The sequence below is a fragment of the Somniosus microcephalus genome, chromosome 13 (genome assembly GCF_052327205.1).
Source record: "Somniosus microcephalus isolate GS21.2 chromosome 13, FLI_Smic_1.0, whole genome shotgun sequence".
In the NCBI taxonomy this organism is placed as follows: Eukaryota; Metazoa; Chordata; class Chondrichthyes; order Squaliformes; family Somniosidae; genus Somniosus; species Somniosus microcephalus.
Window position 1 is genome coordinate 166,476,277 of NC_140999.1, and position 16,631 is coordinate 166,492,907.

The 16,631-nt window shown below is 39.9% G+C and overlaps 1 protein-coding gene across 4 annotated transcripts in view; it reads left to right on the forward strand.

Moving 5' to 3' along the window:
* The window catches only part of LOC147108757 (microtubule-associated protein RP/EB family member 1-like), a 57,300-nt gene extending 40,887 nt beyond the window's left edge, over positions 1-16,413 (forward strand). For 3 of the 4 annotated variants that reach the window (XM_086005537.1, XM_086005536.1, XM_086005538.1), the window contains exons 3-8: positions 97-242; positions 1,631-1,838; positions 5,952-6,035; positions 7,660-7,781; positions 11,310-11,462; positions 15,229-16,413. In XM_086005537.1, the coding sequence (XP_085861663.1) occupies positions 97-242; positions 1,631-1,838; positions 5,952-6,035; positions 7,660-7,781; positions 11,310-11,462; positions 15,229-15,288 (773 nt within the window). In that variant the 3' untranslated portion in view covers positions 15,289-16,413. The remainder of the gene's footprint in view (positions 1-96; positions 243-1,630; positions 1,839-5,951; positions 6,036-7,659; positions 7,782-11,309; positions 11,463-15,228) is intronic. The other variant, XM_086005539.1, reaches the window with a different exon arrangement.
* The last annotated feature ends 218 nt before the right edge of the window (positions 16,414-16,631 follow it).

Here is a 16,631-nt window from a genome sequence, read left to right on the forward strand (position 1 = left end):
AAGAAGTATGATCATAGCTGTGACAGATAATCGAACACTGGGACACCCAAGGAATGTACTGTAACCTTAATTGTAAAATACATTTCTATTTTAAAGGTGCAGCATATTGTCAATTTATGGACATGCTTTTCCCTGGTTGTGTTGGACTGAAGAAGGTGAAATTTCAAGCCAAACTGGAACATGAATATATTCACAATTTCAAGCTTTTACAAGCAGCCTTCAAGAGAATGGGTGTTGACAAAGTAAGTTAAAGATTATAAACTGCTTGCACTACAGTTATTGAAGTATGGTCATCATGAAGTGGCCCAATTTACTTCCATGATTTCTGTTCTGCCTGATAAACAAGAACCTGTTCAGTATTTGTTTTCTTGTCATAATTTATATAAGCTTCATAAATGTCCTTTAACAGACATACTTGAAAATTAGTATTTCAAAAAATTAGTTGTATTTTGGTTACACTTTTTATAAAAATAAAAAAAACCTGCATAACAAGTGCAACTTTTGTATTTTCTCTCCTTGTTTCTCGAAACCCAGCTCTACCCCTCTACCACCTCTCTGAACCCTACCACTGCCTCTGCTGTCAGACTGCTTGTCTGATATCCAGTCTTGGATGAGCTCCAATTTCCTCCAGTTAATGATTGGGAGGACTGAAGCGGCCACCTTTAGCCCTGCCACCAACTCCGTACCCTTGCCACTGATTCCATCCCCCAGCCTGGCCATTGTCTTGGGCTGAATCTAACTTTTTGCAACCTCCGAATACTATTTGACTCCGAGCTGCACTTCCAATGCCCTGTCCTCACAATCATAATGACTACCTGCTTCAATTTCTAACATCGCCTGCCTCTCAATCTGCCAGAGCCCATCATCTGTTGACATTCTCATCCTTGCCATTGTCATTTTCAGACCCGATTAGTCCAGTGTTCTCCTGCATGGCTTCCTATTCTTCGCTCGGTAAACTTCAGCTCGTCCAAAACTCTGCTGCAAGTATCCTATCCTGCACCAAGACCTGCTCACCCATCACTTCTGTCCTTGCTGACTTAATCCTCCAGTTTAAAATTCTGGTCCTTTTTGTTTAAATCCCTTCAATGGCTTGCCTCTCCCTATCTATGTAATTTATTCCAGCCCTACAATCCCCCTCAATTCTCTGGTCCAACTTGGGCCTATTGCACATTCCTCCCTCCCTTCACTGCATCATTGGCAATTGTGCTTCTAGCCACCTGGGTCCTGTGTGCTGGAATTATCTTTCCTAAAGTTCACTGCTTTTCCATCTCCCTCCTCCTTTTAAAACCTTCCTTTAAAGCCCACTGCTTTTGGTCACCCCTCCTAATTATCTCCTCCTTTGACTCAACGATATTTTTTTTTGCCTGATTATGCCTCTTTGAAGTGCCTTTTCTGCGTTTAAATGTGTTTCTATAAATTCAAGTGGTTGTTGTTTAATCACTGCCTCGAAAATGGGAATATAGGCCAACTTATTTTTCTGGTTTTTTTACTTCAGAAACTGCCAATTAGTGAATTCCACTCGCACTCCTGCTGGCCCTGTACAGATCCTCTGATCACATTCTGCCTAAAAACAAAGTTAGCAAAAAGTCAAAGTGGAGAAAAAATTTGTGTAATTTTCTTTTTTTTTTAGATTATCCCTGTTGATAAACTAGTAAAAGGGAAATTTCAAGACAATTTTGAGTTTGTTCAATGGTTCAAGAAATTCTTTGATGCAAACTACGATGGTAAAGATTATGATCCCATACTAGCCCGGCAAGGTCAGGAGGCAGGTCCACCGCCCAATCATGGTGACCAGGTTTTCAATAAACCCAAGAAAACTCTCAGTGCAGGAAGCACAGGTATTGCATTTTATTTAGTTAACTTCATTTATTCAGTACTTTAATGAAACCACTGTGGAAATGTATTGTCTGTATCTATTCAAAATTCTAGGTATGAAAGTATTTGCTTTTGGTTGACAAAAGTACCATTAAACAGTGATTTGGGTTTAGTTATTACAGGTAGACTACCCTTTATCCGAACTTCCAAAAACCGAAACCCTCTAAAAACCGAAGGTTTTTTCGTTCAGCGTAAGTCGTGCGCACGACATGACCAGAGTGGCGCACGACTTACGCTGAGCAGAGGGTCAGCGTAAGTCGTGCGCCCGACCCCCCCCCCCCCACGGCGCGGAACCACCTGACTCTCTTCCAAAGGCTCGAAAGCAACGAGAGCTCTGAGCCCGCGGTGGTGCCGGCCCCTGTTCCGACCGAGCACGACGACCTGTTGGTGGAAATGCGGAACTTCATTGCATTCCAGGCTAGCAGCGACGGACAAGCCACGACTGCGGACCCCCGCCGACCCACCTTCTGAAATTTTCCGAAAACCGAAACACGGCTGGTCCCGGGGTTTTCGGATAAAGGATAGTCTACCTGTATAATGAAGCATGTATTTTTATATTTTTACTGTGCCTGGGTGTGCACTTTATATTTATTTTTTAAAATGTAAGCTGTCTCTCCTTGCAGCCAGTAGACTGGGATTGTGTATTTAAGATGGCTTCCTTGTAATATTTTCGCTCCACAGTATTTAAATGGTGGGTTCCGATAGCTTTCCGCCCATGTTACTTTTATGGTTTCTTGGTAACACTCGCCTGCAAAGAGATGGCTCCAAATGTTAATCTTATTCATAGTCTATAGCTATCTATTTTGACTCTGGTTAGAATCTGCTGTCCATCTGCTTATTCAGCTTTGGTACAGAGGGAAAGTAGGTGATATAATCTCCATGCCTCCTAGCTAATCAAGTTGCATTGGCACCCACGGTATTTCAGTATTGTTCCAATTCATCATAGCACCTAATATGTCGCCTTCGGCACCAAATGTTTCAATGTACCCATCAGTGTTTGTCTACAGCACAAGGGCTGAGATTTTGTGCAGCCTTTAGGTGGATTTCGGTCTTGCTGCAGGTGAAGAATATCAGACCCCTGGAAGCTAAGTGCTTTTAGCCTGGTTAAATATCTGTACAAGACCAGGAAGGAAATAATGGATAATGCTGCCTTTAAGTACTTAAGTGAAAATGACACATTTTATCCAGCCCTTCTTCACCTGACTGGGAATTGAGGAAGCTAAGGTAATTGGCAAAAGAACCAGGGGCGATGAGGGGAGGGGGGGGGGAGCAAAATTACGTAGCGAGTTGTGATCTGGAATGCACTGCCTAAAAGGGTGGTGGAAGCCGATTCAATAAATTTCAAAAAGGAATTGGATAAATTCTTGAAGGGGAACAATTTTCAGGGCTATGGGGAAAGAGCAGGGGAGTGGGACTAATTGGATAGCTTTTTCAAAGAATGGCCATCTTCTGTGCTGTATGATTCTATGAAAATAACTGAAAGCCTGTCGCAGTTCCTCTGGTACAAATCACTTAAAGTTTGGAGTGAATCTGTTAAGAGCACACAGTAGACCAGATAGCATTGCCCATCTTCCATTATATTCTTTGTTGACTTGCTAGCCATATTATTTCTGTTTTAGTTAAACACATTTTCTGCAATTGTGCTGTTCTCCTTTTTAGGTAGCTAAGCTTGTCTTTTGGCGGTTAGGACAGGGTGCTCCTGGAGAGTTGATACTTTCAATAGGTGTGCTACGCCGAGAACCATTCCTGTGGATTTTTAAGTCTAAAGGAAGAACTTGCATTTATATAGTGCCTTTCATGACCTCAGGATGTCCCAACGTGCTTTACAACCAATTCAATACTTTTGAAGTGTGGTAACTGTTGTAATGTCGGTAATGCAGCAGCCAATTTGCGTACAGCAATGTGATAATGACCATCTAATCTGTTTGTGATGGAGGAGGGATTAAATGTTGACCAGGACATGGGGGTGGGGAGGGTTGAAACTCCCATCCTCTTCAAAATAGTACCATGGAATCTTTTCACGTCCACCTGAGAGGGCAGACGGGACAGGACTCGGTCAGTACTGCACTAGAGTGTCAGCCTAAATTTTGTTCTCCAGTCTCTGGAGTGGGATGTGAATCCACAACCTTTTCACTCCAAGGCAAGGGTGCTACCAACTGAGCCACTGCTGACACTGGCTACTGTATGTAAAATGGATCAGATCTAAAGGATAATAGTGTTACTGATTGCCTAAGATTTTAGGATTACTGACCGTTCTACACTTTAATTTATTATCTTTTCCAACTTTTGTGAAGGTTATTTTATATTGATTTAGAGTAACCAATCAGTGACTTGATGTTACAACAATTAAAACATTCCACAAATGGTTGAAACGTTAAGGGGCGACTGCTCTTTCTATCCTGCACTTTTGTTGATCGCGTATAACATAATTTAACTAGTATCATATTTATCCCTCAACCAAACATCACGATAAAATAATTTAACTCCTCCAAAACTCTGCTACCCGTATCCTAACTCGCACCAAGTCCCATTCACTCACCACCCTGTGCTTGCTGACCTACGTTGGCTCCCAGTCCAGCAACGCTTTTAAAATTCTCATCATCTTTGTTTTCAAATCTCACCATGGCCTCGCACCTCTCTCTCCTGTAACCTCCTCCAGCCCTACAACTCTCAGACCTCTCTGCTTCTCCAATTCTGGCCTCTTGAGCATCCCCAATGTAATTGCTCCACCTTTGCCAGCCATGCCTTCAGCTGCCTAGACCTTAAGCTCTGGAATTCCCTCCCTAAACATCCCTGACTTTGTATCTCCTTTTTAAGACACTCCTTAAAATTTACCTCCCCATGTCCTAATATCTCCTTGTGTAGCTCGGTGTTAATTTTTGTTTGATAACACTCCTGTGAAGCACCTTGGGACATTTTACTAAGTTAACGGAGCTATATAAATGCAAGTTGTTTGTGTAGAAAAATAAAAGTGCACTGTTCAGTTGCACTCTGAACCTCTACAAGCTGTTCATGTTTCAAATATTAGTGTATTTAAAACTAAAGTGGAAAAACTTGTAGTTCAACTTAAATGGCAAGTTGTTGTGATGATCTTTAAAATGTATAGAATTCATCAGTGTTGTCTAATTTTTTGAAGATCCTATTCTTTTGGTTCAGTAAATTTTCTAGACTACAGTTCTGTCGGTGTGTAAATTGCTGAAGGTCATCTGCTTTGCCACTAGGTGTCACATGAATTCCACATTTAAATAGCAGCATGAGTCCTTGCGGTTTTATCAATTTGATGTTCTAGCTGGTTCCAAATCTTTCAGTGAAAGTGAAAACCAATTGCAGTGGGAAACATCTGTTTAAGGCAGTTTGGCAAGGAATACTGTATACATTTAAAGTGTATCAAATTTTTCATAATTGCCATAATTTATCTTGTGTACTTGTATGGGCCTAGTTGTTGCTTGTATTTCAGGAAAATATAAATATGATTGCATAATGAGAAGGGAAAAGGAAAGCCTAGGAGTAATTTCAAATATAAAATACTATGTACCTCCCTCTGAATTTAAATATCTCAATTGTCTGAGGATTTCAGATTTTTTTTAATAAAAACATTGAGTACTTAACTTTCATTTTCCTTTTTAAATATCCTGTTGCAATCCATTATATTAACCTCCTTAACACATTTTCTATAAAGTTATAGAGGATTCTACTTTTTCTTGTCTATTTCATCTTTTTACTTGCAATTTTCATGCACACCAGTGCATCATTACTATTTAGGTTTTGCACCATTTAAAAATGAGCAACTCCTTTTTAAGTGTGATCATTCTCCACAAGCAGATTTTATTACAAAATACTTCCTCTTGAATGTTTCTTTGGGAAATGTCATTGTGTGGGAGCCAATTCCTGTTAGTTGTACTTCATGCCAGTTTTTGGCTGGCATATTAACATCACGGGATTCCCATTCCCTTGTGCCAATGGATTAAGGAGAAGCTTGACATTTTAACAGAATTCTGGCATATTTTGAATATGCTGTAGATTTGTGGGCCACCTTACTGTTGATATTGGATGTTTTTCTGCTCTATAAATTACAGATGACAGTCTAAATACTACACTGCCAGAGAGGAAGACTCTGAAGTCAACATTATTTGTAACAAATGTAGCAAGATCAAAAATTGGTATAATCTTTTAGTACTTACCTGTACACAAACACTGGTGTTGAATGTAAGCATGGAGTTCAGCACACGTCTTTTTATGTTTAGATAAACGTTCCCACAAATTTATTTTGCACACCAGGTGGAAGTTTACTCACTTTTTGGGGGGGGGGGGGGGGGGGGGGGAAAAAGAGGGGAAGCTCAAGATTAAATCAAAATACTGTGCAGCAATTATCCAGGCTCAACACTAACGCAAAATTATAGTGGAACCTCAATTAACCATCAAATAGACCCTCCTCCCCAGCCCATAATGGAAATTGGCAGATTCTAAATTGCACACGAAATTTGAGGAATAAGGGAATTGACAATTTGACTGAAATTAAATTGGAAAGAACTGTTGGGACAACCATTTCATTGTGCAGTGATAGTAGGAAAAGGAAGTGAATTTATTAAATGTGGAATAATTGAAATATCTTGGAAAAAAGACTGGGTAAGAAAAGGCTTTGACAGCTGTATGGAGTTGGCATTTATTCACGTAATAAGATTATAACCCCTCCCCATTGCAGCCCAAAGAACACTACCTACACTCTCCTTCGCGCACTATTCATTGCATAAGTAGTGGGATGCTGCTGGGAGGATTTGATGCTCTGGGGAACAATAAGCAACTGAGTTTTTTTTAATGAGTTCTGACTCCTTAAGTACGGATAATTGAAGTTCCACTGTATATCCTGAAACTACTCTTGGTTGTGAAAGCACGGGTTATCCATCCATGTGGATATCAAACTTGGTGTCTACACTGGTACCACCATTATGCTTGCTGATCAACATATTTTGAAGATGAACTGAAAATTTGGAATCACCTTGGTAGGTATAGTGAAGGTGACGAGCCTGAATTGCAGGTGTATTTTTGTTGCTGTCTAAACTTAACTCCCATTCACTGGTTGCAGTGTTTTGGTTTATTAGTTGGAGGTAAGGTTACTTTTTGTGCACCATTTCTACACTTATTAACACTTGATGTGTATGTATATTTGCCTTTTATTATGTTCACTCCTCACCAAAATGATTTTGCCAATAGCAAGTAAGGTTTATTGCCTGTTTCTGCTATTAACTGCAAGAGTGGGTTGTCCAGGCTCTAGTCTTTAAATGATGGCCACTAAAATTATGCACTATATCTTGCAGCTCAGCTAAAATGACTCCTCCTAGGTATGGATAATGAAGTGAACGATTGATGAGCAACTAAGAGGCTCAAGCCTGCCTGTAGCGGATGGTGGGGGGGGGGACCACACTGCAGCTTCATGACTATTCAATGTGTGAGATCTATCTGAGACATACACTTTCCAGAAGAGCTCTCTTTCATTGTCATGGCCTTGTGTGCTCTACATCCACATGAGCATCAACCGCAAGGGCAAGTGATCCAAGCTGCAAACTTTTAACGAAAAAATATTATAGTGGCACTTCATTTATTAACCTAGCCAAGACCAAATAATTGCAAATGTAACCAGATACGTGGTAGCTGTGGGCTTAAACCTCTCGACTGTTAGGAAGCCAGAGCTACTGTGTATTGTCAGTATCGTATTTTTAGTAATGTAATACTTTTGAACATGACCTTTCTAACCTACATTTATGTATGTGGATATTAATGTTACAGTTACTCAAAAAGTTCATCCAATACAAAAAGCTGCAACTACTTCGAAACCTGTGACTGCTGCACCCAAAAGGCCTGCGATGGTAGGAAACGGAGATGCACAGGTTGCAGAGCTAGCTCAACAGGTGATTAGAAATTCTGTCTTTCAGTATTCTTAAGTATTTTGTATTGTTTTGGTGTTCAGATTATCAAGAGTCTACTTGTATTTGAAAGCTCCTAAATTTCAAGACTTTGATTTGATTTTAAATTGGAAATATATTAGATATCAAGATTGTGGACATTTTTATTCTTGAACCTAAACTCCAATATCAATTTGGGATTTTCCATGGAAACGTGAAGGGCAGTAAGAAAACAAATCCGTTATTAGAATATGGAATGCTTTACAAAAGTGGCAAAGGCAGACACTGGGGGTGATTTTCATTCAGAAGTCGGGAAGGAGGCGGGACTACAACTTTCGGGGTTGTAGTCCCGCCTCCATAGAGATGCGGCCAATCCACGCGATTTTAACTTGATTGACCTTGTTGAGCGGGCTCAGCAGGCCAATTAAGGGCCACCCGGCAACAGGTGACGTCACAGACTGAAATTTCATCTGTCAAGATGTTTTGACAGATGAAATATCAGAGTTTCACAGCTGTTTGAAGCTGTCAAACACTGACAGTTTTACTTCTAACATGAGTCCTTCTCCACAGACTCAGTGGTTTGGAGCCGTCAGGAATCCCACAGTTCAAGCTTAAAAATAGGGATTAGGCTAAAAACTGCCTGTTAACGGGCAGTTAATTGGCACTAATCCCTTCCCGCCTTGGGTAGGCGGGTCCCAGTGCGGGGCGGCTACCTGCCTCCTTTGAAATTGGCATGGGGTCGGGACCCCCGATTTCGGGAATTTAACCCCCCCGCACGCCTCCAATCCCGACTCCACGGCTCAATGAAAATCGAGGCCTATATATTCATCCAATTCCCTTCTAAGTTATGTTAAAGAAAATATAAAAGATACAGGGCTTGGGCAAGGGAAAAATGTCAGTAGATAGCTCTGGTACAGATGCAGTAATTGTCTGCTATGCTGGAATTTCTAGATTCTGTATAAACTTTATATGGTTGGTTCTCTTTCAATTGGGTTTTGAAGAATCTTATCTGGACACCCACATTAAGAAACTTGTTTCCTTACTTAGCCATTTTGATCAGGTGATATTTTACTACATAGTTTATATACAAAGTTTCGCTCTGAACTGCATCCTTAGTTTTACCTTCCTATCGTAGGCAACAATTTCCAATTTTGTTATATTTTAAGCAGTTTCGGTTCTAAATGTTACCGAAACTGCAAGTTTCTCTAATTTTACACAACGATGCCTCTGTGCATTTTTTGATGTTGTGGGCATATGCCACTCAGCTCCCTGATAGCTCCGAGTAAATTCACTGCTTGATGTAATTGATCCATGGATAGCTCCAAGTTTGATTCCTGGTCTGTCATCTGATTTCGGCTTGAATGAATGTGGAGGAACAAAAATTCCCAGATTATGATGGGAGAAATTACTCCTGATTTACCATTTTGGGATCCTTATTAAAATCTTTGAGGATAGATTAGGCTTGGCTGTGATTTAATTTTTCTCCTTTTCCATGTCTCCCAGTTTTTGTACTGAGACCAAATATGGAAAATTCCCATGCAGGCAAAGTACCTATTCCAACAGAAAGGCAAATGAGGTATAAAGCTGGGGCAACAGATTGTATTCTCAATCCTCCTTGTAAATGTCATTGTACGAGACCCAGTAGGTCAAGTTTGTGTAAACTGTCCAGATTAGTGTAGCCACAGTGTAATTATCTGTCGAGGATTTCACCTAAATTGATGCAGGTAACATTATTCAAACATTATCGGGGGCATCCTTGATGTAGAATCCAGGAAAGCAGGCCAGAATGTTGCACTGCAAGTATATATGGCTGATGATCTAGAAACTAACGGCCTATTAATACCTTTTGTAGGAAAAGGATGTTGATTTAAGTTAAAGCCGTCTTGGACTTCTGAAAGCACAAACGGCTTTAAAAACTGAGCATTGCTCCTATAACTCTAATTTCTGCAGCTTGGTGCACATTCTGCCACTACCTTCAGGCCAGAGGAGGCTTTACCCCACAATTCAAACCGTTCCAAAAAAAAAAAGTATAAGTTAAGTAGCATAGCAGTTTAGGGGGATTCTGGAAGCCATGTATCTTTTTATTTTATGAATTTAGGAGTCCCACAATGCACTTGAGGTTGGACTTGGAAAAATCCATTACCAGTTCAGCATACAGCCTTTTGGCCTTTTATTGGCATCAAGTGTTCACCAAATGCCTGCATGTTTACTTAGTTATTTGTTCTCCACTTTCCTGCCTCTTCCTAATGGATGATTGTAAAATGTAATTGCATCTGCTGGTTGAACATCTAACAATTGGTGAGGAAGTCTGTCTGGTAAACCAGAGAGTTTCACATTCTTCACTTGTTTTGCTCACTTTGCACCAATGTCTCAAATATAAAGGTTTGAAATGAGAGGAAAAAATCATTCTTGTGGCCTTGATTCTAGGTGTTTCATAATGTGGTCACTTTCCTATTCTACCTATATTGTGTGGACATAGATGAAGGCAGTAAATATTCAACTTCAGAAGCAAACAACAACCTGCACATAACTGCTAACAGAGGTCATATTAGCTTGTTAAGTTGGGAAAAGAAGGGAAATATTACATTTGATGATGCTATGGTACTGTATGGGACAAAGACATTTGCTTTTCTTAGATATATTTTACTCTGGCTAGCTACATTACCTGAACAGTAAGTCATCTGACAGGGAATACAGATGATTAAACAGCCTAAATAGATGTATGCCTCTTCAAGGGAATGCTTCTATTGTAACTTGACAAATGTAACCAAAATTGGATTTTTCTAATAACCTTGGCCTAAGGAATTGCCAAGTTCATTGATTTTTGTGAATCACAAGAACAAAATGATACTCCAAGCCAAATCCAAAACTTGTTGCATAAACTTAGACATTTGCCATTATTCTTTTAATAACTTTAGTTGCCAATTTTCTCTTCTCCCCTTGCTTGGGGTATAGTTCCACTGGCACTAGTTCTCTGGTGGCCATTATTGAACTGTTGGGGACATCACGACCAATCCAGTCCACATATTTACATTTCCAGCTGGGATTCCCAAGAGTGGCAACCTTTGTGATTTATATTCTTCTTAGTCTCTTAAATTAGGGTGGCAAAGCCAATTAGGTCTCTTCCCCACCCCCCCACCCAAACTGCATCCTGACTCTGTCTGATCAGATAACTTGGTACAGACCAGAGACTGAATCTTTATCAGCTGAGCCCATTGAGGCCCATTTTATGAATTTGAAGAATTCACCACTGTTGTTGAAATGGCAGGTACTTCCTGTGTAACGTGTGTTAACCTTGCATCTATGGAGCAAACTTTTACTTGGTTATTAAGTAAAGTGAGGTTGTCTAATTTTGTAGCACCGTATACATGCTCTGGAGAAGGGAGAGCTACCTTGTCAATTTTGTCTAATTGGTGAAAAAATTACTATTCTATTTCAGAGTGACCCTTGATTTCATCTTTTTAAAGTTCAATTGCTTTGAGTTTGAAATGAAAGTGTCTCTGCATTATTACAATTAATGTTCTATGCTTACAGATCAATGTACTAAAAATTACAGTGGAAGATCTTGAAAAGGAAAGAGACTTTTATTTTGGAAAACTGAGAAATATTGAATTAATCTGCCAAGAAAATGAACAAGATAATGATCCAGTGATCCAGCGAATTGTGGAGATTTTGTATGCAACAGATGTAAGAATCTTTTTTCTGTATTAGATTGGCTTCTAAACACTAAGCGAATTTGCCTGAGAACTTTTTACGATCACGTGTTGACCATATGGTGGAGAGTATCTGAGGTATCTGGTATCCTGAATAGTGCTTTTCCCAAGAAAAGCAGCTTCTATTTTTAAGTTAAAATTGTTGTTTTGATCAGGGAAAGGAACTAGTTTTTAAGTGAAAATGTGGACACATTTCAATTTAAAACACTGGAAAGGGAAATTGTATTTTAGTTCCTCAAATGCCGATTGGTACTGTTTAATATGTTAGCGCAGGGATGCTGAATAAATGCAGCCACATTTGTAAAATGTAATTGCGCAAGCTGATCCTGGTGTGAATTAGGATGCATATGTTTTATATTAACTTAATTATATTTTAAAAGTATACCCCAAAAAATGTATAGTTATGGATAGTAGCAAGTAATGCTTAGGTGCCAAACGTGAATTATTTTTACTTGAACAGTGAAATTGAAGTAGCCCACATTATTAAAACTTTACCTGGACAAACATTTTAGAAGCTTATTTACTTGTTACACATTCAGGTCTGTCATGGATACCTTTGGTGTAGTGTTATCAGTTGCTCCCTTAAGTGGTCTGAGGGTCTTCGTTTTATGGGAATTGACTTTCACTGCCTTTTGTCTACTTGTATGATATCATTACTCAAGAACGTAACAGTCGCATCTCCATGTGATCTGGACCAGATACTTCTGTCTTTTGGATGTATATTTCTTCAATCTCTGAAAGGGGACTGAATGAGCACTTGGTTGAGACGAGACTTGATATATACTGTTGAACTGCTTCATTTCCTAACTGGTTGATATCTACCCGAGAGAAGTCGAGCCCTGTGGCTGGCAGCTCTGACCGCTTGTGACATTAATGTTCTGTGGGGTGCGCCTCCGCCATTGTAGGGCCCCAAATTTTCAGTGCGGCCCATGCAGCCAGACTATCATGAACCCCCTCCCCAGCTTGTTCGCAGGACAGAAGCTTGGGTTCTGCCTCACCTGTCCGTCTGCCACCTCTAAACTAGCCTTGCTCACTGAGTAGCTTACCGCATCCCCAGCAGGGCAGTGTATCACACAACCTCCTTTGTTTCCCTCTTGAGCAGATGAAACATGAGGCTATTTCCTCCTGCACAACGTATGGTGCAGACAACAACTTGTATTTATAGAGCGCCTTTAACGTAGTAAAACATCCCATGGCACTGCACAGGAGTATTTTAAGACAACAAATTTGACACCGATCCCCATAAGGATAAATTAGGGCAGGTGACCAAAAGCTTGGTCACCTGCCAAAAGTCCTGCATCCTGAACACCCATGTCCTCTTGTGTGACAACACAACTTCTAGGTTTTGATGCCTTTTTTAAAAATTCAGTCTGAGGTGAGGGGTGACCTTCCTGTCTGCTTTTTCCTGAGCACTTGGGTGTGGTTGGTTCGTTGTACCTCCTCCAGCCCCCTCCTCCCCTCCCAACCTCAATTTGTACTACTCTGGCCTCCTTGGGCAATGAAACCCTTAGAATCACATCAGATGCCACTTGTTGTCACCCCTGCTCAACTTCACTGTTCTTGGAGCCAATCAAGCATGCCTTCTGCCTGAAATCACTAACTCCCACAGTCTCTTCAGGCCCTAGACATTGTGCAATTTGATTCGTGACGTGCAGCAGCATGCGCTGGACCAATATGGCCAGCCTTGTACTGTGTTGCCCTGATTTCCTCCTCTTTAAACTGCTTGTTTATAACCACCTGTATCTATGTCATTGACTATTAAAATATGGAACGACATGGATGAATAAAGTTCTACTTCTATGACTCCTGCATAACCAAAATATTAGTCAAACTCTGGCCATGGCTATATTTGTGGTTATCCAGTCTCCGAATGCAGACAGTTTTACCCTTCTACGTAATGGTAGTCCTTCACCAGGCTGCCATGTACTATTGTGCCAGTGTCTTGCCATCCAGATGCATGCATGTCATTTACCATGACTGGCTGAAGAAAAGGACTCGACCTATCCACAGTGGCGGTCACTGTGTAACTAGGAGTTTGATTTCTCACAAGCTCACGTAGCCTCCTGGTTTGCATCGCAGGATTTCTAAGAGACCAGTAGTGGCTCACCTTGTGGCCTACCTTGCTGCATGTAAAGAACCTGATCTCATTGTCTTCAGATCAGACTTCTGCTTGGCTTCCCTTTTTGACTTCGCCCTAGGGAAGGTTTACTAGCTTATCAGCTCATCCATGGGACAATGTGAAGTGTCTGGTCTCATCAGTGTAATGGCTTACCTGTGCTCAAGAGGGCATAAAATGATCATGTGCCTAGCTGCTTGAGCATTTTACATTCCTGACCAGATTTTTAAATCCTCTAACAATTTCCAGAAATTGACTGCAAGCTCTTTTCTGCTTAGTGACATTACAGGTTGGCTTGCCATTCATTTTTGTCCCGCTTGTGGTGACTGGCTAACAATTCAAATGTCGGGGCAAAACTATCAACATCATCCTCCTCTTTAAAATTTGGAATAAGATTTGATTCAATAAAATGGTAGGCCCCAAGTTTTGCAAACCTACTTGCCAGACTTGCTGCTCGTGCATTGTGCGCCAGTACAAGACTGTGACGACGCTCTTTCTCCCTTTCGACTTGTTCATGCTGGTGCTGTTCTTCTTGTTGGCCTCGAATTCATGCTCCATCTCTTCCTACCTGTGTTGCTCTTCCTGTTTATATCCCTCAGTCCCTAACTGAATCTCGAGCTCTTTTAGCTGAAATTTATTCACTCGTTGCCTGCCAACTGGCTAACCCTAGCTCGACTTTTGATTTGGATTTTTTTTTGATATTTCTGTTTTTCAATTCTAACAGTTTGGAATTGCCTTCATCACTAGTTTAACTCCATAATCCACCGCTGCCACCAATTGTTATGCATTCAGGTCTCTTGTAGAAACCACCTATGTTCATTTGTTTAAGTTCCATAATTTTGGGGGAGTTGTCTTGTATTGTTCTATATCTACTTGTACAATAGCATAACCTAGGGATGTGACCCTAGGATCTCCTTGTGATGTGGATCAGATATTTGGGGGGGTTTTTTGCACATGTATTTTTTTCAATCTCCTGAAGGTGGACCAAGTGAACACCTGGTGATGCAAGACTTGATCTGAATCATTAAGCTGCTTTATTTCCCAATGGCTGAATATACAGAACAACAGTTATGATGGGATTCATTTAATTTCCATCAGTACAACTTGTAAAAATAATTAAGATGCTATGCTACCTCACTTCAAGTCCCCTCGCTTGACTTAAAGCCATTTCTCTAACTCGTTTCTCCTGCATTTCATCCTCCTGATACCCTTTTTGCTGTCTGACAGCCTGGACAGTAAGTATCCTGTTCCAAAAACCAGACTGTTTGCATCGATATTGGTGATTCTGCTTTATTTCTGGCTGTTCACTCCCTGCAAGAACACAAATTTCCAACACATTGGATGTGAGCGTTTCAGTTACCGAGATGAGCTAATACATTGCTGCTTGTTTGCATTCTGAGGAAATATAATCAACGTTCGATCATGAGCATCTTAACTGATTCCCTTTTTTACTTACACAAGTATGCTAGGCTTTGCAAAACAACATTTTACGGAATTTTAATTAAAAACCAATTTCTGTTGAAAATGGCCTATGACAAATCTGTTTAGATAATTTGCGTTTAACCCATTTCAGTGATCTACCTAATTTGAATGTTGCTTAATAAATTCTCTAATTTTGTTCCAGGAGGGATTTGCTGTGCCAGATGTAGCAGAAGAACAGCCAGAAGACCAAGAGGAGTATTAAACTTACTGCTTGGATGCAGCATACCCATGGTTGGAATATCCTGTCAAAAATCATGTGTGCATGTGCACATCCACAGGAAAAGACACTCTCTTATTTTCTGTAAAGTCAGAAGAGCTTTGTTTGTAATTTTGTTAGTGTAAGCAAAATTAAAATGTACCTCCTTTCTAAATAAGTGCACTTTGCAGAAGTTTCAGTCCATATTTAATAATGACTGCTTCTACACTTTACATCTGAGCAGTATTTGCAGGTGTGGAAGTGGAAATTCTTGAAGGTCCTGCAGAGTGCTATTGTAACATCTTGATGCTTTTTGCCACCATTAAAAGCACACATGCTCTTGGACAGTGTTACAGGTTGATGATAGAATGATCACTGCATGATAATGACTGTAAATTGCACTGTAACGGAAAGTGTATAGAATGGTTCAGATCTTTATACATTATCAGTTGTATGTTGATAGTTAGTGTGTCCCAAAATATGTTGTGTGTATGTGGCAAGCCAGTTCATTTGATGTGCAAGAAATAAGTTGGCGATAAGTACCTTGCATGAATTTTGTATGGTGACATTGACGTTGGATCAACTGCAGGAAATCGTTGTGGTGCCAAAAGTTCCCACTATCCATTGTGGTTGTAACTACAGTGGTAAAATATTTCCTGAATTCTTCTGTGGCCTTTTATTCCTTTTTCTGCCCTAAGACTTCAGTATGCTGTAAGAAAAATCAAACTCGGTCTTAAAACTACAGGGTGTTTTTCTACTCGAATCAATTTCTACTAACAATAAAGTTTGATATTTCAACAAAATTGTCTGTTGGAAATGTTGGTACATTTATAATCTTTAAAATATTCTGATTAAATATAGAACATTGCTAAAGAATAGTTTATTGCTAATTTAATTCAATCAGTTGTATTATTTAAAGCTAATGACTGCATTTGTTCTGATTGAGAGTTTAGTTTATTCATTAAAGTAAGGATTAGAACCAGAAAGGAGGTTAATTAGGCTACATTATGGAAATATGATTTTTCTCTGCCTCTATTTCCTTCCTAGTTGGAAATTTGTCCTTTTTTTAGTGTTGCAAATAAAATGCCCATCTTTTGTATATTGAAAATTATTAAAAACCAATCTAAGATGTATTTTGTCATTTACTTGCCACATTTTTGTGGTTTTACTTGTCTAGTCATGCTTTTAGACTTCTGTTATTTTCCTCTGTCATACTTTAGATCTGTTATATTTTAGGTGGTGAAAGAAAACTTAACAGAAAATAATCCTCATCTGTCATCTTTTTTGGGGGGTGGTGAGTGGATTAACTAAATCACCTAGAATATTGATCTGCCATAGATATTTGAGGG